Consider the following 19938-nt stretch of genomic DNA (forward strand, 5'->3'; position numbering starts at 1 on the left):
TCTCTCTCTCTCTCTCTGATGTATCAATCTCATTCAAATGCTCACAGATCAATTCAATCTATTTGTGCGCGTGTTACTAAAAATAAGAAAAAAGACTAAATAAAGGTCGTATTGGAAAATCAAGAATAATGTTTAAATCGTCAGATTTGTCACATACCTCCGAAATCTTGCTAGCTAGCTAGCTAGCTGCTGGGAGGAGGCAGGGGGCATCTTTGAAGACTCTTCTGGACCTCTCCCACGGCCTCAGGCCCCACCATACCCCGAGTTATCCAAAATACAAAACCTTTAGCTGAAGGAATATAGGCTGATAAAGAAAGATTTGTTTCTGCTGTTTTTATTATTATTTCTGAACGCTTGAGTTCATCATTTGGTTTTGTGGTGAGTGTGCACGATCACACATTGTCCTCTAGGTGGTGGTGCGGCACTTTGATACACCGCGACTTCCCATGGCTTTCCCCATAAACAATTAGGGCTTACTTTATGCAAAATTGGAAATGATTAAAATATATGTAGTTTACTGTGTATGTATATCCGTGTCCATATTTTTTAAATATACTATGAAACGCTATGAGAGAATGACAGATGTTGGCAGCCCCCTTGCAGTGAGCACCAAGCACAGGTGTGAGAGACGACATTTGCTCCCAAATATCACACAATAATAAACCTATTAGTAACGATTATGATGAAATAGGTTTCTTGATGCCTCAGCAGGTTAAATTTGTCTGCTCAGGAGGTTTACTTCCGTCTTGTGGCCAAAACTCTGATAGTTTCTTGAAAAATGTTACAAGGGACACACTGTGGAGTGGACCCTGAGAGCTTGTAGTGAATTAAGTATTTGAGACGATATACACGCACACACACACACACGCACACACACACACACACACACACAAAACCAACTAAATTGCTGTTTTCTTACTCAGGCCAAACCAATAATACCAATGCTTTGGTGCCTTCACTGTAAGTATAGTCAAGTCGAGTCTTATACAAGTTTCTTAAATCAGAATCCCTGGTTTCTCCAATAGAATGTACAGACAGAAAATACAGTGTACACCGACTGCATATTGCATGAAAAAGTCTTTATTACTGTCATGCATGTTTGGAAGTTAAATGTCTTCTACAACCCACTCGTACACAATTACACAGGATGTACATTGTGCAGCATCTCAAAGCAAAATAATGAGCAGGTGGGATGACAACCAGCTCGCGGAGCAGGTAGGATGGTGACACAGCCTTCAAACACGTGGATGCATTTTGAATTCTTCTCCTGTGTGTGTGTGTGTGTGTGTGTGTGTGTGTGTGTGCGCGCGTGCGTGTGGCCATGTGCGTGAATGGGTTTTGATGCTCTAGCTCCCGTATGACAGCATTGTAGGCAGCGGATGTGACACTCAGTTGTTAGTCATAATCCACCAGGAAGCTGCAGGGGAGGAAAAAATAAATACTGACATTCACTCCCACAATAAATTGCTTCATTTCTTCATTGTTGCTATTTCTAGGTCACTTAAATCACCATTTTGAGTATTTTCCCATATTCAGAAATACATTTTTTTGAAAATTCAGCCACTGCAGCCCATTTCTATCACGAGTAGACCCACAAAAAAAAAAAAAAAAAGCCTCAAAAACACATACCCAAAAGTTAAGCCATGCTTGTTTTGAAGCGTCAATTTTCGGGTCAGTTTGGCTGTTTCCGATTTTGTCTGATTGCTACCAAATTTGAAACATGTAAACAAGACAAATGGGTGATAGTGACGTCCTCACGCCCACAGACACACATTTACGTATATCCCCACCTGGAAGCAACATTGTAGACACAATCTCAGTGTCCTCCAGCATGTTGATGACGCAGCGCTGGAAGGCTTTGCTGCTGCTGGACTGCAGGTAGCTGAAAAGTGAAAGGAAAAAGTTCAAATATATTTTGGGTAACTAATGATGTATTGATTTTGAGAAATCAGACTTTTTTGGAAATGCTTGAAATGTAATGTGCACGATATCCCAGCAAACACATTGAGCGCTAATACTGACCTCATCCAGGAGAGGCGGTCTCGCCAGAACTCATAAATGACGAAAGAGGACTTTCCCGGAATCTTTGGCACGGACACGCTGAAGTCAAGAAAGGAGAGGTAAGAGATGCACAACAGCAAATTTCTGTGAAATACTGTCAGTTGGTCATTTAAGTAAACATCTAAGGAATAAAAACACAATCATGCACAGTACGATATGGAAGATAAAATTACATTCATTTGTATGAGGTCACATTCTAGCAATTGCATGAGTTGTATTTTAATTTAATTTCATGACATGGTGGTCTCTTCATTTCCGTTTCGGGCCACCGCCGTCGAACCGGGATGGTCGTAAGACAACGTGGCAGGACAGGATGAGCAAACGTGACAGGCTGTGATTGCCGTGGGTGCCCGGTGAGATTTTTTAAGTGTCAAAAATGTTTTCCGACGAAACCCGACGGGAACACCTGGAGCCCATGTGCATGCCCGACACTCCCAGCCTCCCAACTCTTCCAAAGCTAATAGCATTTGCTTCATTTACTTCAAATCATACCACATCTATTATATTTTTGTCCAGCGTGTATTTGAACAATGGGCTGACATATTATGACAGGATACTGACTGTAGGTTGTCCGAGTGGGCCGACGTGGCATCGACGTAGCTCTTGAGAACTTTGCCGAAGTTGTCAAGATCAGTTTTGTTCACCGCCATTTTCCTCTGGACCAGCAGAATGTTCTGTTGGTAACGAGACAACAAAATGAAAGCACTTCAGGTCCGTTGCGGCCTTCAACGTCATCCTTCTTCACAGTGAGTCAGACTGCGGGCTGCGTTCGGAGGGTCGATAGGATTTCAGTCGGCACGGAAATGTGCAAAAACATCCATTGATATATTCCTGTTGGATTTACTTTCATCGAACTGTCACCATGGTTACCTCTGACAATGAATTAATTCATCTGCAAGACTATTTCTATAAATGTCCTTTTCTAATTTTGCATTTCCACTAGACTGATAAGTCAAGATTGCCAGGCTTCACTTAAGCACACACACACACAAACACACACACATACAAACACAAACAAACAAAAAGGTTGCCACTGTCCCTCTGTAGATATACTTTCCATAGCTACACTACATTCATTTTATTAATTGGGTGTTTGATAAAGTTCTCTCAAAATAAAGCAAGGATTAAAAGGAGCTGCAAAATGAATATCAGACTTGCAAAGTTATTTGTTGACTTACGGCTGTAGACATGATCGTGTCCCCCTTCAGAGGCTCCAACTTTGGATTCTAAAAAAAAAAAAAAAGAAAAGAACAACACATGTTGACATACAACAATAAGAATAGATTTTGGAGTTCCAGCAAATGAGTGATAGTTATGAGTGAACAAGAAGTAGACGTTGCACTTCGAACCAGCTGGAACATCAGATTCAGCAGCGTTGTGTGCAAGAGACCACACACACTTGACTCGGCACTAAAATAGAGAGACTGTGTGTGTGTGTGTGTGTGTGTGTGTGTGTGTGTGTTCTGAGGTTCGAGTTGTGTGCAGGCAGTTGAAGCATTGCGATATTGAAATGTGGATCCCCGCTGCGAGGATGAAAGAGTTGCGCGTGAAGCGGCGGGTGGCGTGTGGTTGCATTGGCAAGTGACGATGGCTCAGGGAAGTGCAAGAAGAGAAGAGCGCTCCACGTCAAATCCGGCAACAGTGGCGCAATCTCAACGTTTCATACCTGACACTCCAGTTTATCCAACAGCAGCTGGAGCCGGCCAATCTGAGAGTTCCACTCGGCTTCCTCATCTAGGGAAAAACAGTCACTACAAATCATGAAGTGCGCTTGTTATTTTTTGACCGTGGATTATTATTAAGTTGTCGCAATTATTTCGATGTGTTTTTTTTCTCATGGCGCATACATTTGCAGGAACTGTTTTGGGATATTTAGTATTTGAAGCCTCAGTTTTCAGGAGGAAAGACAGATTTGAAAAGCTGGTCTCGCTCATATTGTGCTTACCCGTGTTTTGGGAGTACGGGGGGACGTTGCTCGGCAGGGCGTTAGGGACCATGTGACCACAGCTTTGGGCCCTCGTCTCCACCTCTCCTCTGTCACCATGGGAGGGAAAAAAAGGGGTTGCAAACACAACAGAACATGAAAGGGCTGAGGGAAATATCGGCGCATGATGTACGTGGAAAAAGAAACCAGAAGAAGTTAATGAAACGGCCAACGAAAAATTGACTAACTGCGATACCCGTGCAAGGTTTCCAACCTGGAATATTTCCATCCTCACTTCCGACAGGAAATTATGCCAAAATTTTGTTGGTGGAAACTGACAACCTGCATTAGAACAACAATGTGGCAATACTTTTTTTTTTTTTTTTAAATCAAAGCAGTGTGACATCCAGAAGTTCATAACAGCCTTGGTCATTATTAATTGTTTGCGGTGTTTTAAAGAGCCCTTACAATGCAGCAGAAATGACTCATACCAAATTTCACACACACACAGACACACGCACACGCATGCACACACACACACACACACACAAATCCACCCTATTCAGCCCTATTCAGTCCAGCTTATTAGCCAGACATCCGTTTGAACTGGAATTCTGCACATTCCACCATTTCCTGGGCGAGATATTGAAAGAAAACTAGTGGGACGTGAAATCATTAGCTGAGGCTGCTCACTGCTTGCTACCAAGGCCATCCTCGCTTACGTCTTTATCGTGGCAGGGGCGGGCTTCTTTTCTCTTTGCAATAACCTTTCGGATCGTATACCTGTTTATGTCCTTCAACTTGGCTATTATTCAGCCTATGACAGCAATTACAATACACCACCAGAATGTAGGAAATTAGGCACCAAAAAAAGCTCCTCTAAACCCACATTACTCAATTTTCATGAACAATATTTGTGTTGGTTTTTTTTTTAACTGCATAAGATTTGTTTACGACTTTGGTCTATTGTTTTCCAAAGCCTCAAAAAGCTAGACAAATCTTGCTGACTTGACATCATTGTTTGTTTGTTTTTTTTACTTTCCAGTGTTAATAAACTTGACAGGTGGAATGGAATGAAAAAAAAACAAACAATAAGCGCTGATACTGACAAACTGGGGGCGCTTTCCTCATCCACAGCCTCCATGGCGCATTGCAGCGACCTCTGCAGCGACAGCAGTTGTGTAGACGTCTCTCGCAGCAGGAAGCGGGTCACAAACTGGCCTAGAACGCTGGAGTTCTGGTACTCCTGAAAATAGACGGACACATTAAGCCATGTATCATTGTTCAGGCACAAAAATTGCAATATTCTGTCGCTTTCCTTGAGTGTTTTTTTTTAATCTGTTCTTCAGTCGAGTTACTTTTCTGACAATGTTTTAATGTTACTCGCTACATTTGAAAACTGATATGTGAACTCCGTACACATTACTTTGTCAAACTGGATTCGTTACTTTTTTTTCGACCTCCTTGGATGATTAAAAAAAACATACTGAAAACCAAAACAAAGAAAAGGATCTTGGATGATGGAGATCTCAATTGCTGTTGACTTTTACTGACTTATAAGGCGGGTGGGAGGTGTGGGGGGGGCAGTGGTGACATGAATTATTGCCATCCATGGTGATGTTTGATAATGTCAGCGACAAGAATGGTTCGTGGCCAATGTGTTGTGCGAAAAACCAGCATCGTCTGGCATTCACAAAATCTCCACCTCATCTGAAACATAAATACAGGTCAGGAGTATTGTTTCCATTATTACTCACTGGCTACATTTAGCATTTCTTTGCTATTCAGTTCACAACATTCACGAGGCTTGTTTAGCTAGCGTAAAACGCTAGCTAGCTCTTGGTTTGAAGCAAAGAGCAACATTTACAGTGTTTGGGGGGTGGGGGGGGGGGTTGCACAATGTAAGGTAATAAGTACTGAAGTTCATTTCAGAGTTTGTCCTGTTTCACTTCAACAGGTGTTAGATCACCACTCCTACTTTTACCAGTTGTTTTTGTTTTTCCATACTGTAGCTACCAGTAGCAAGTGCTTTGTCACCTCTGAGTAACACAACCCTACACGTCATTGTCTTGACACACAAATGACGCATTAAGTCATGCGATTGAGACAGACTCTATAGGCCTGATAATTGCTGCTCCTGTCCCTCAACACGAAGAGCCACTGCCACCTCGCTTAGGAATCCTGCTGACACGTTGTGCAACAGCGCAGCAGCTCCTTGTCAAAACAAACGCTTGACACGCACCGAGCAATGGGCGGCATACCCTCAGAGGATTTTCCCGATACTCGGGCCGCTTTCAAACAGGCGGAAGGTCAGCTCATTAAGGCGGCTTGCGCAATTATGCAGCGCACATTTCCCTTCCGCTTGTCTCCTCTAATGAGCACATTTGACTTACGGTTCGCAGCTCAAATTATTCTGAAGTCATTGTGGGGATCCTTGAAAAAAAAAACATTAATTTGGTGAGCGTCTGGATAAAGGCCCCCAGCAAATGTTTGTTACAATCCATCCATCCATGTTCCGAACCGCTTGATCCTCACGAGGGGTGCTGGAGCCTATCCCAGCCGTCTCCGGGCAGTAGGCGGGGGACAGCCTGAATCAGTTGCCGGCCAATCGCAGGGCACACAGAGACGAACAACCATCCACGCCCACACTCACACCTAGGGACAATTTAGAGCATCCAATCAGCTTGCCATGCATGTTCTTGGAATGTGGGAGGAAACCGGAGCACCCGGAGAAAACCCACGCAGGCCCGGGGAGAACATGCAAACTCCACACAGGGAGGCCGGAGCTGGAATCGAACCCGGCACCTCTGCACTGTGAAGCCGACGTGCTAACCACTGGACTGCCGGGCCGCCCTGTTTGTTACAATTTGCAAGATTTTTTTTTTTTTTTAGGACAATCAAAGCTATTTACAGGGCAAGGAACCATATTGTTAGCCTAATAGCATAAATGGTTCAACAATATTTACTTACTATATATATATATATATATATATCACAATACACAATATTCCACATTATATTGTAATCGCTACAGTATGCAACTCCAAATAGAATCTTACCGCTTTAGTTTTATACATGGCCTTTAAAATGGCCACGTTGAGCTTCTCCAGAGCTGACAGGACATTCAGGTACTCCCCGATGTGCTGAGAAAAATAGTCTATGCACAGGAAAGAAGTGTCACAACCTGTTTTTGCATTGGAACTCATCAGCAGGCAGACCTCATGTTGTGGCCCAAATATATGACATGTATACCGTACATACACATAAATGCCTGAACTTGTCCGACTTGTGTGTTGGCATTTTTTTCTCTCCCTCAAAATTGACGTGAAAAAATGAGATTCACCCCCTAATTTTAATCTTCTACACAAAAGATGTGTGGATCATCTAATCCAAGGCAGATACAAAACTATCATCATTTGTCAATACAGCCATTTAAAAACCAAAATTTCACAGTCAAGCTGGAGCAAGACTCTCTTCCACACCCACCCCTGTTGAAAAATACACTTGACGAATATATATATATGCATCGGTGGCAGTCAACGGTTGAATTACAGTTGGTGGAAGAAAAACAGTCCACCGCAGGGTTGGAGTTCAAAAAAGTACAAATAGGCCAAAAGATGTGCGCTGAAGGAAGATGTACGAAGGAAGATGTCACACAATGAGCACCGACCTGAGAGCTTGTCGGTCTCCAGATTGCTGCACAAGGTAAAGCAGGACAGGAGATCAATCACTGTTATCCTTGTCAGAAGCTTGACAGCTTGTGTCCTCGTTCGGGTGAATCCTGATTACAGTGCATCTTTGCAAGGGTGCATCAACGGTCGTATCAAACTCACTTGTTCTGCCGACCGTCGATGGAGTAGAAAAGCTCCTGCAGCTGGGCCGTTGTCAGGACGTCGTCAGCAAAGTAAGCGTTGAACTCTTCAAATGACAGCTTGCCGTCGTCTGGGAACAGCAAATAATACATCAAAAGGAAGACGGCTTCTGTGCCATTTGTAGAAATGGCCGCCGCGGCATCGAGTCGCCATTCCGAGATTCAGTACTTTGAATTCTGACATTGACACAAGAGCGTATCATTGCTTTTCTGTCCACGATCATCCCCCGCATGTCCAATATTTTGTCAGTGATCGACAGCCTGGTGTTGTTTCGCCTGCCGTTAGCAAATTCTGCAACAAAAAGCTCCCAATTAGCCACTCCCGGGTCCGAACGGTGAATCCGGCGTGCTGTGACGTGCAGAAAACGAGCCCATCTTTCAGCGGTAATAAGGTAAATGGCTCGGATGTCATCTGCAAAGAGCCATTCCTTGACCACCAACAATCTGTGTCTGTCACACAAACGGTCATTTTAAAGCAATTTGGGGAGCTGGTGAGTCATTCACTTTTAATAAAGTGACGTGGTAAAAAACAAACAAGCATAAGTGCTCCCTACTTGGAAAAAGATGCAGACTGTCAACACTGCCCGGTGCAATCCTTGCTCGTTTTCATTTGGCTCTGCAGCACTTCTCATCCCGAGCCGACGAGACGTCTGCCCCATAACGATCCTGTCAAGTTCGGTTGATTCAGCGAGACAGAAGCCTCAAGGGCGCCATCTGTTCAGCTGAACCCATACTGACAACGATGCGATGCCCCGACGTCCCCCCCCCCCTCTCCACCCCTCGAGTTCCTCTAAATCAGGCCCTCGTTACGTATCTTTATTGCTCCCGCGGTCGCTTTCTCCTTCTCCTAAAAAAAAAAAAAAGTAACAAGACTTCCAGCACCGCCAGATGGAGGAAGCCAACTCTTCCGCAACCAACAGTACAGTCGCACAGCGAAACATTAGCATGAGCATCGGCATGCATGCAAAGGAAGCGTGGACCTCTGTCCAGTAAATCAATTTCTATGTGGCCAAGACGCACACATTAGAGGGAGCAGGACAATGGCCATTGATTTGAAAAAAAAAAAAAGAAGACATCTTGACATTCGACACCTAGAGTAAGCCACCAGGAGACACCTTCACGTTGCTACACAAGGCATCAAAGGCACAATGAAAATGCGAAAGTAAGATGAGGGCAATTAAGTTACACATCCGAACCAAAACCATAGAAGGCGATGAGTTGAACATTTCACGCAATAAAAATGATTTGATAAGAGGAGAGAAAATGAGAACACAATTGTCCGTGCAGAGTGAGCTTGTAGTTGTTTTAATAAAAAGTCAAGCGGTCACTGGGGGGGGGGGGGGGGGGAAAGAACGAACTCCGAAAAGTGGCACCAGAAAATTTGGAATGGCTGCGTTACAATTTTCAGTGGATTCTTTCCCGGTGTCCATTTTTCTACAGTGCCAAAAATGTATTTCAAACGCGCAAACACGGAAGCATTCTGACTTTGCTGGTGACCATTCTTTATTGTGAATTTTTTTTTTTTTTTTTTACTTTAATTTTACGGACATATTACCTTGATGTAAGAGTTAAGGGAGTTGATGAGAAGAGAGTTAGCATGAAAACTTCGGGTTATTGTTCACGATTTGCAATGGTTTTCTTTGGTCAAAGATTGGATTGAAGGTGAGAAATGTCGTCAACAACCAACAAGAGTCAAGTTGCATCGAGTCAACTTTTGCAGGTTCAAATGAGGTTGCAATTTTGGAGTATTTAACCAGGTTATTCAAACATCAGATGCAAGATTGGAATGAAGAACACAGCGAGGGGCGCTCTGAATCCCGCCGGATCGTCTGACGGCCGCGGCCAGATGGGATCAAAGCAAGCGGAGGCGAAATTCAGATGCATCGCCAGGTGGAGGATTAGCTTGTTTGTTCGCGGCTGACGCGCACGTCAGTGCTTCGTCAACGCCTTCCTTCCTTTGTTTGTTTGATTTTTCAACGGCTTTGCGGGTGGGAGACGGCGGGACGGTGAATTGGCTGCAATGCTGATCCATTTCATTTCACAGCGCCGCAGTGCTCATTATGGCTTTTATTTCACCGAGACAAATGGGCCGAGCGCCCTAAGAATGCTTCGAGAGAATTTGGCGCCAAGCATCACTGTGGTAATCAGGACGATTAAAAAAAGAGAAGAAGAATAAAAAATAAATTTGACACCGACAACAAAACAACCGCCGAAAAAGGAGGAAACCTTCTCATTCCTCGTGGCTGCAATCTATACCAAGTCTGGAATGAAAAAAAAATGAATCATGCATGAGGAAAGCGACTGTGCTGCCTGGGTGAAGAAAGCGCCATCACTCTTCTTCTCCTCCATTACGCTCAAAGGAAAAAAAAAACGTTTGCAAAGTTTGTAAGGGATTGATCTCAAGAAACACAAACCAAATGATTGAGCTTTTGAAATGGGACCCAAGGTCCTCCGACCTCGTCCAGGTGTGCCTCGTTATTTCATCCGTTTCAATGTATTTAGTTCCCCGCTTTCTCTCAGTCATTGTCGGTTCATTGTTGCTGCTGTCGTGTGTCACGTTCATTGAGTCGTGTTTAGAATTGCTTTTTATTTTTGTCTTGGTGTATAATCTGGGTTTGCTTGAAGCATATTTTTTCTTGGACTCGGTGAATTCAGGATTTTGATAACTGCGTTTGCTTTGTTTGCCCTTTTTTATTCTGTTTTGAAAATAAATTCTTTTTTGGAGATGACTCTTGCCTGGCGGTCTTGCCTCCAAGCTTCCCTGCACTTGGGCTTCATCTTTTGCCACCATGACCGCAACTTTGTGACATTTTTCGTCTTTTCCAACTCGTATTGAGCCAAATCACGTTTGTTTGTTTTTTCATTCAAATAAATTGATCCGGTCTCAGTTTACTCAAAAATGTATTTAAAGTGAAATCTTCACCCGTTTCATCAAATACAAAGCAGTTTTGTCGTCTGAATGGCGACAGGTCAATCGCATCCCCTGTCAACAAGATGAAGAACGTGTGATCGTTGCGCGGCCTGTCTCTGAACATCAATGGCGGAGATTGATGAACGGAGATTGTTGTTGTGGTTCCGATACGCCTTCAGAATCTAAAACGATCCATCACTCTTTACGGGATGGTCGTGACAGTCCACCCGGCCGACTTGATTTTCATAAAAACATCTTCACGAGTTCACCTTTGGCTGGAAGCTCCGCCCTGGCAACCATCAGCTGGACTCACGGCAATAATTGGGGTTTTCGAAGCATAGGGACGCCGTCGCTCGTAAATGGAACAACGTCCCCGTCGACGCCTGCCGCGTCTTGATTTGTTTTGGCACCTTCCTGCAGCCAGACAGAAAATAAATAGAGCGGGGCGTGTGCGGCCGGCGCAGAAGGCGCAGGGAAAGCACGTCGTTTCCAGTTATTACGTGACACACAGGAGGATTATTTTCAATTGTATGTGATGGATGAGGCCGGCAGCAAACTGGGTTGTTGGCGGCTCGTTGTCGTCCTTCGTATTATTTCAAGATCTGTGCTTTTGTGATGTTTTGCAGCTCCTTAAGTGAAAACCCCCCGTTCTACGGTTCAGCATTCCTCTTTACAGTAATGGTCCTCGAGTCTCCAGTGTAGAATGTCATGAATTATATGCTTTTTCTTTTTTTTTTTTTTTTTAACGACTTTTGGTCCGCTACCGAATGTATGACAATACTTGCAGAGCTCTTTTTCATTCAAAGAAGCAATTTCCATTGAGATTTTGCGTGGCTGACATCCCCTTCAACCTCGCAAGGTTGAGGGTTGTAAACAACATCGAATAAACCATTGGTGGAGCAACAAAGTCAAAGATGTCCAAAAGGTAGACCAAGGAAATCAACAGAAAAAAGACACTAAAATAATTCATCCTCTGTTCAATTCAGCCTCACTGTTTGGGTATTTCAAGAGGAGAGTAGGTCAGTTTTTGCCCCCCCCCCCCATTGGGCAAGGCAAGGCAGTTCCAGCGAAACCCTCTAAACTTGCCCAACTTTGCAACAGGTGCCCGCGAACACGACGAATGGAAAAATACGATTTTTTTTTTAGATTTTTTTTTTTTAAAGAACGTGTGGAAAGGACACACAAGCATTGGGACACATTTTTCATTCTTGAAGCATCAAACGTTGGCTCACCATTTTTGTCAGCTCGACGGAAAATCTAAAAGCGGGACAGAAGACAGAATTAATTAGCGGGAGAGCATTCGGTTGAACGGGTGCATATCACAAACATCACGTTTTTCCCGCCCAAAAGATTATGGTTGCGTCACAATTAATACGTGATGAACGCATGTATTTCTCGAGCAGTGATGAGGAGGGTTATTTTTCTCCAGAGGAAAAGGGAAGAAAAAGTGGACAATGTCATCATGACCAAGGTCTGATCAGCTTCGGACCTTTTGAAGGAAAACGTCTTTGACCTCAGCACATGCCGACATATCAAAACGATGTTTGGAGAGGATTTTGTCAAATCAGTTGCTATGGACACCAGATGCCTGATGATGTTTAAAAAAACCCTCACTTGACTCGAGACAAATTCACCTACGGTAATGTGACAAGAATGAGCATGTACATGCCCACTTATGGTAATTCTTTCTTTCTTTATTTCAAATCAGCTGCCAGCCATTTAGTTTTAAGGGTATCGTTGCAAGATGAGTGAGCTATGACAAAGTCTGCAACTTCCACTAATTACTCAGGCAGCTATTTGTCCACAAGTCAAGTTTAGTCCCTTCAAAATGCTTACTTGACACCAATGACTGTACTTTCTGTATTTCCAATTCGGGAAGGGCTTTGCTAACATATAGTGGCATCTTTGCGCATTTTAGAGAAAAGAGAAAAAACATGAGTGGCTGACTGATTCAGTCGGGAACTACGTCCCACACAAATAAAATGTGAATACGTTTATTTGTGAAGAGGGAAGCGTAATTTGACAGGGGTTCACTGTATTTTCTTTTTGCTTACCTCGTTGTGGCTAAGAGGGACATAATATTAGAAAAAGGTCTACACAAATACAGGCCGAAAATCTCTCTCTCTCTCACACACACACACACACACACACACACACACACACACACACACACACACACACACACACACACACACAAAAATCAAAACAGATCAATAACTCTGTCAATCACTCACTCATTCCATAGTGCCAACACACATACACACAATGGAGCTCAATGAAGACATTTAAGTTCTCACGCAAATGCAACTCTTCATGATGCCCTTCTGCAGACCAGCACACAAGTACACCGCACAACACGAGTGGCATAGCACACACAAAAACTGTCCTCAATCCCCTTTGTCAGTGCATCATCACAAATGCAAATCTACCGCAGCAAGGCGTCGGCCATCGCATAAGCAGGCGTCCCGTTTCCCACCCCAAATGGATCACAAAAAGTAACAATTATGATGAATGCATCACTCACATCGTGAAGGATGCTGAGACCTCGTCCGCTGCTGCGCTGCTGATTCTGCTGCTGCAGCTGTTGAGCCCGAACATGTTTGCGTTTGGCCGACTGCAGACACATGGTGATCATCTCCGTGCAGGCGAACATGTTTTTTACTCGACAGGAAGAATTTCCTCGGTGTCGGGGGGCTGTCGATGCGGGCCACGTACTCGGAGGTTTTGTGTCAGGTGTGCAGGTGAGATGCAACTTTTAAGGGCGAGCGGCCCCTGCTGGAGACGCTGCGATTGGCGGGTTTGAGTTCAGAGTAAAAGCCTTACATTTTAGCATTTTAAATAAACCGGTACATTATTTTCAAATGATTGTATGAACTATAAATGTAATAGTATATAAAAAGAAATATTAATACAAGATGCATCACAAAATTCTATCGCGTGTGTATTTTTGTAAGTGGCGATGCGTTCAATGACAGTACGTAAGCTGTGAAACTCAGTAAACCAACTTGCCTGGCTGCAGACAAGCGAAGTAGTTGACAAATGACTGTTAAATTAGTTTCTATACCTACACTCTTGAGATACAAAGACAAACACAGCCGAATGATGAAAAAAAGCTACGTTTTGTCACCTGAGCTCGCCATTTATTTTTGATACGACTGTATGATTGGATAAACAACAGGTTGGACGCGCACCGCCATAAAAACACCCATTCGTACTTGGGATGTCACAATGTGACAGTAGCAGAGCCAACGATGACGTCGGTTGTGAATTCGGCCGAGGTAAAACAAAATAAAATTGCTCGCAACGACTTCTACAGAATCATGGAAAGGAAGGCTTATTTCCCTATGCGAGACGTTCAATGACAGTACGAAATGCCAGAGAGACAACTTTTGGCAAACACGGCCACCTTCTGGACCACAAAAGGAATACAGTCCTGCCTTGTTCCGAATAAACAAAGCGAGCCAGACGAGCTCACGTTAGCAGAACGTCTCAAATTTAATTAGCCATCACCATCACATTCTTTATTTAAGATTAAAGATACGGACACAGCAGTGGAGGCATTCATGTCACCCGGCGTCGCCGTTGATGGTGTGAGACGACTATACCATTGAAAAAAATACCAATTTGTATGTGAACCGCAATTAAAACACAATCTCGGAATTTTAACTGTCACGTTACGATTATCATGGAGCCAAATGCAACTTAGGCTGTGGATTCGGCTGCGTTGAAACAGAGTAAAAGTCCTCGTAGCGACGTGTGTAGCTGTGAGGAAATAGCAAACGACATGAGCGCGCTGGTTTCCATTGCCACCGGTGAAAACTAACTAACTACAGGAAAATTCAAAGTGATATTGTGAAATCGATTCGGCCGAATTCCACAAAGGTGACGTCTTCTCTTCCTGGTGTCAAACCTCTTTCACTTTCGTCAGTCAAGACGTTAGTGGAAGACGCCAACTCATCGGTTCAGTTATTTATTTATCCCGTTGTTTTGAACTCTTTTGTGTTGATTTACCTGCACGAGATTGCCTTTATTCGACTTGACACCTCAAGGTAACACGAGGGTTCGGTTTTGTGTTGCAGATGAAATCATGGCTACTGAAGCAACACCAACTACTACTTTCGAAGTGGGTATGCAGTTTTTAATTCATCTAAATTGTTATCTGGATTACATATCGTATGTGTTTTTCGAGACGCTCATTTTTAGTATGATGAATGAACTTTTCAGGATGGCAGTTGAAGTTTTCGGCCAACTCGCTGGTGTCCTCACCATGGGTCACATTTTTTTTTTTTTTTTGCCACAAGGGTCAACTATTGTATTGGTTAGTCCACATGTGTGGGTGTTATTTCTATTTATGTGTACAAATTATGACCCAATCATGCCGTTTTTGGGGTCTCCTGAAAAAAAATAAAAAATTTGGAGGGCCGAGAATTTTGCTTGATGGCTTAAAATATGTATTTCAGATTGGCCCAGCATGCCCTTGTTGATTTTGCTCAACATACGGACTATATTGTTTTTTATCTTCCTCCTTAATTAATTTTGTGCACGTTTTTGGTTGCCATTGTATCCGATTTTACAGTATCCTTGCAGCTGATGAATAAAACAAAAGTAAAACTACTTGAGTTCAGTGCCACCACAAGTAGGGTCACTCCTATTTCAAGGCACCACTCGATGTCTTTTCTTTCATGGTAATTCTTTGCCATTTAATGGTGACAGCTCCAATCTCTTTTTTTTTCTTCTTTGCCTGTAGCGGAGGAGCTGGCAAGGCGTTTGAGTGAAGCTCTGAGCATTGGGAATGAAGAGGAGGCGGTCACGCTGAGCCGGGAGTTGTGCCGACTCTCTCTGCCAGTGTGCGTCAGCATCGGCAGTCAGGGCCACACTCAAGACTCCATTAGGTGCGACTAAACTTCATCTTTTCACAGATTGTTGAACAGCTCAACAAAATGTGCATTTCCGGCGATTTTCTCGTCTGTCCAACTGGTCTTCTGTGATTGACGCCCCCTATTGCATTTTCTAGGTTGGTCGTGGGTGTGGAGGACGCACAGTCTGATGCCGCCATACCGATTACTCTTCTTGTTTCATGCGGAATGACCATCTCCCAGCTTAAAGACGAGGTACCATTAAGTAGATGTCAAGGGATCTTTCCCTCTGCCACAAAAATGCGCGGCAAAACACAAAATGCTTAGAACTGAATTTCATCTGTTCATAGTTCAATCTGTAAATATAGCCAGAGCCCGGATTTGAACCCTCTGCAACACACGTTTTCACTGCATTGGCATCATGTAGCAGGTCACAAATACATTTTGTGGTCGCGAACGTGCCAATATGCAATTTCATTTCCTGTCCCAGATCGACCAGAAATTTGGCTTCCCTCCGGCGCTGCAGCGCTGGGTGATTGGGAAGCGGCTGGCGTGCGACCACGAGACGCTGCGCAGTCACGGCATTCGCCATGACGGCGACTGGGCTTTCCTGTTCCTCCTGTCAGGCCGTGCCCCTCATCTGAACAAACAGCCGCAGCAACCCGAAGGCGAGTATAGCGGACACTCAGGCGCACGGGTCCAAACATAAAAAAAAGTCACGAGTAAGTCTCGGTGCACACCAAGCGACGCTACCGAAGTGCACGGCAGCAAATAAATGACAGTTTACGACTCAGATTCACACACCCTGAGATTGACCCTTGACCCTCATCCCAACTCGCTGCAAACCCTTGCGTTGTTATCAGGAAGCAACATTTCGAGGCGCCACGTACAAAGAGTCCCAAGGGAGCGTGGCTGGTGGTTGATGACTCACGAAAATGTGATGCAGAACCAATCACGCCTAATAGTATTTACTATGGTATTTCCTACTTTTGTTTAGTAACAAGAGGAGGACAAATTCTTGGAGCGGCGTGCGCCGCGTGCCACAATATCATGCATAATTGCATGAATTGTATGACAATGAGTAGAGTGGAGACAATTGGTTGCAATCTCTTTGTCAGGCGTCGTGGAGTCGACCGAGACAGTTCAAGTGATTCCTCCACCACCTCCCCCAGGAAGACCTCGCACCCCTCAGGTTAGCATTTCGTCCCACACGTGACCACTTGTCGTCGGGCCGACAAAACTGAGGCACGTGCGTTGTCTTTCTCAGCCCGGTTGGGAGTGCCCTCGCTGTACGTTCATCAACAAGCCAACTCGTCCCGGATGTCAGATGTGCGACGAGGAGAGGCCAGAGGATTACCAGGTCCCCGAAGGCCACAAACCGGTCGGGGACGAGGCCAGGCGGATTCAGAATGAAAATCTGGCCACAATTTTTTTCAAAGAGGTAAGCCGCGTCGCCGTGGCAGGCAGTTTCCTCAAAAAAAGAAGTCTCAAGGAGCCACGCCCAAAGGTCAAGAGTGAAGTCATTTTAGAAAATCCCAAACGCAATATTTGAAGTAAGAAAATGCATTCGGTAACGCATGGAAAAATAGAATCATTTCTATTTCGTAAATTTAACAAAGTCATCGTTTTCCCGAAATGAGATCCTCATGAGCGACAAACCCAAAAGTGTGACGTCACTTTCAGACAGCAATTATTGCGGGGCTCGCTGTGGAATGTGTACCGAGCCAGTCAGAAATCGATTTCTGTATATCGGCAGCACCGTTAGTTAAAAAGCACGTTTTTTTCTCTGACCACGAAGGTTCAGCAGGCGGAGCGGCAAATAAACTATTTGAACTTGGTGCAAACTGACAACCTGAGCCTCATTCCCACGACCTCAGAGACCACCTGTCCCATTTGCTTCTCTACGCTGGAGCCGGGCGAGGGTGTGGTGCTCAGGGAGTGCCTGCACACCTTCTGCAGGTCAGACTCAGCACGCGGCCTCCGCAAAGCATCCCATCATCCCCTCCGTTTTTGTCTTGCATCTTTCCACCATTGCGTCGTCTCTCGCAGGGAATGTTTGCGAGGGAGCATCCTCACCTGTGCCGATGCTGAGGTGTCCTGTCCCGAGCAGTGCGAGATGAAGCTCGTCGATCGAGAGATCAAAGCGGTCAGTGTGAGCCCGGCTGACGAACTTTGGCAACGCTGAAGGGATGTCATGGTTAAAAGGCGCTGTTGCCGTTTTGGATCTGAATCTGGATTCAAATCCTTCGATTTCATTTCAACTGTAAATCCTTTACAATACATGAGCACTTGCAAGTTGGTTACTTGCACAAATTCCTAAAAATCGCAAGTGTACTTGAAATGTCACGGCTAATATTTATTACTGTATTGGCTAGGTGCCAGATGACTGTAAATCGAAGGTCTTAAGTGTTCTGTCTCTTTTTTGTCGTCGCCCCCCCCCCCCCCCCCATTGCAGCTGCTCACAGCGGAAGAGCACGAGCACTTCCTGGAACAACGTCTGAGCGTCGCTGAGAGTCGCCTGGACCACACCTTTCACTGCCGTACCCCCAACTGTCGAGGCTGGTGTGTAAACCGGTGACGCTTGCAAATGCTTGCCAACATGGCATATTGCTGCCAAATCTTTTTGAGCATGTTGAAAATCCCAATATTCGCTCCACAAGAATTTAGCATTCAGTGCTGTATGGAGAACTTCATTTAAGCTTGAGGCGTGTGCGTGTGTGCGTGTGTGTGTGTGTGTGTCCTTGGGCTCACATTGCGAACGTCCCAGCCCACCCGCTTTCTGGGTTTAGTCACGTGACATTCACTATTGGAGCCCGAGAGCATTTTGACATTATCAGTTTAAGTTGACAGCAAAGGTGGGACAGGACAAAAGGACAGCGTGGAATTAATTGCTGAAAACGGGTTGATGAATAGGCTTTGTTCTTATTACACAAATGCAATAGTAATCAGAAGAGCACATTTAGAGCAGCAATTGCAGTTTTTGTTTCCCTTTAAGATGGATGTCCGACATAAGGAATAAATGCTGAAATGGCTTTCCATAGGTGCATCTATGAGGACGAAATCAACCATTTCCAATGTCAACTCTGCAGCCAGGTCAACTGCCTTCTCTGCAAGGTAGATTTTTTGCATGATTTTTTTTGTTTTGTTTTTCTTTGGGGGGGGGGGCGGTCTTGTATTTGGGCTACCTTTGTGGGGATTAATTACGTGATCTATACATATACAGTACATATTTTTATTCGTTTGTAGGCCATTCACAAGGACATGAATTGTCAAGAGTATCAAGATGACCTGCGCGTCCGGGCGGAAAAAGACCACGTGGTGCAGCAGACCCAACTACTGCTGCAGGTAACATACGGATAATCTAACTTGGATTCGGCTGCGCTTACGATACGCCGCGTGGTTCAAGTGACGGGCAGCGCGGTGGAGGGGTTGGAGTTCTCCCTGTGCTTTAGCGGGCTTTCTCCGAGCACTCTGGCTTCAACTGCCAGCTCCTCCACAAACCAAGTGAGGAGGAAGCTGTCGAAAACAGATGGATGGAGGAGTGCCCTCCCTCTTATAACGCTTGGCCTTCAGTCGATTGAAGGGAGTTCACACTTCATTTCTTCTTCGTTTGCCTTTTTTTCAAAGGGTATGCTCCGGAGCGGCAAGGCCATGAATTGTCCACATTGCGACATCACTATCCAAAAGAAAGACGGCTGCGATTGGCTCCGCTGCTCCGTGTGCAAGACGGAAATTTGCTGGGTGACCAAACAAGCTCGCTGGGGGCCCAATGTAAGAACATGTCACGCACCATTAAAAGAATCACAATGAGGCTGCATACTTGACAATTGTACTGTATATTTCTTTTTGGACCAACAGGGCAGAGGAGACACATCAGGAGGCTGTCAATGCAGAGTGAATGACCTGCCGTGCCATCCCAACTGCATGAACTGCCACTGATGTGCTTGCACTTTTGTGTTCGGCTTCTCTACACAGCCAATTAAGCTATTAGTGATCAGGGAATGCCTTTTATCTACATCATAGGTTACAATGATGCACTAAATTAAAGCTGAGGTGGCCTCTCACATAACAACAAGCACTTTGTCTTTCTGAAACAGCAGATAGTTGCACACTAGCTATTTTCCTAATTTTTGTGTGTAGTTTGAGGTTGTCAAGCTTCACATGTTCACTCATGACATGGTCGAATAACGAGATGGTTGAATTCAGTCAAAAATAAACTGATTGAAACACTACACTTTGCTTACGGTCCGCCGTGTGCTCATTAAATGCTATCAGTCAAAAATGTCCACCCTGTCAACAAGTATTGGCCTTGTGC

The 19938-nt window shown here is 44.5% G+C and overlaps 2 protein-coding genes across 9 annotated transcripts; one reads left to right on the forward strand and one right to left on the reverse strand.

Moving 5' to 3' along the window:
* Nucleotides 1-1058: 1058 nt before the first annotated feature.
* LOC147201828 (N-terminal EF-hand calcium-binding protein 1-like) lies at nt 1059-13805 on the reverse strand. 7 transcript variants are annotated; one of them, XM_086118605.1, is made up of 15 exons: nt 13292-13416; nt 12000-12024; nt 11037-11181; nt 8026-8522; nt 7819-7927; nt 7656-7681; nt 7045-7142; nt 5095-5231; nt 4007-4095; nt 3728-3795; nt 3240-3287; nt 2623-2735; nt 2023-2100; nt 1791-1882; nt 1059-1417 (listed from the first exon to the last, which is right to left on the reverse strand). In XM_086118605.1, the coding sequence occupies exons 4-15, from the start codon at nt 8087-8089 to the stop codon at nt 1389-1391; spliced, it is 951 nt and encodes a 316-aa protein (XP_085974731.1). In that variant the 5' UTR covers nt 8090-8522; nt 11037-11181; nt 12000-12024; nt 13292-13416; the 3' UTR covers nt 1059-1388. The 7 variants fall into 7 exon arrangements, with proteins under 7 accessions (XP_085974731.1, XP_085974734.1, XP_085974732.1 ...); XM_086118608.1 differs by lacking the exon at nt 8026-8522; XM_086118606.1 differs by lacking the exon at nt 11037-11181 and having other exon boundaries at nt 13292-13411.
* Nucleotides 13806-14675: 870 nt separating this feature from the next.
* rbck1 (RanBP-type and C3HC4-type zinc finger containing 1) lies at nt 14676-19855 on the forward strand. 2 transcript variants are annotated; one of them, XM_086117109.1, is made up of 13 exons: nt 14676-14894; nt 15515-15659; nt 15782-15878; nt 16114-16291; nt 16742-16815; nt 16891-17064; nt 17422-17582; nt 17673-17769; nt 18079-18185; nt 18665-18737; nt 18870-18968; nt 19251-19394; nt 19482-19855. In XM_086117109.1, the coding sequence occupies exons 1-13, from the start codon at nt 14855-14857 to the stop codon at nt 19560-19562; spliced, it is 1470 nt and encodes a 489-aa protein (XP_085973235.1). In that variant the 5' UTR covers nt 14676-14854; the 3' UTR covers nt 19563-19855. The 2 variants fall into 2 exon arrangements, with proteins under 2 accessions (XP_085973235.1, XP_085973236.1); XM_086117110.1 differs by having other exon boundaries at nt 14678-14890.
* The last annotated feature ends 83 nt before the right edge of the window (nt 19856-19938 follow it).

The sequence above is a fragment of the Hippocampus guttulatus genome, chromosome 8, assembly GCF_054856545.1.
Source record: "Hippocampus guttulatus isolate MCC_2025c chromosome 8, RoL_Hgut_1.0, whole genome shotgun sequence".
Taxonomy (NCBI): domain Eukaryota; kingdom Metazoa; phylum Chordata; class Actinopteri; order Syngnathiformes; family Syngnathidae; genus Hippocampus; species Hippocampus guttulatus.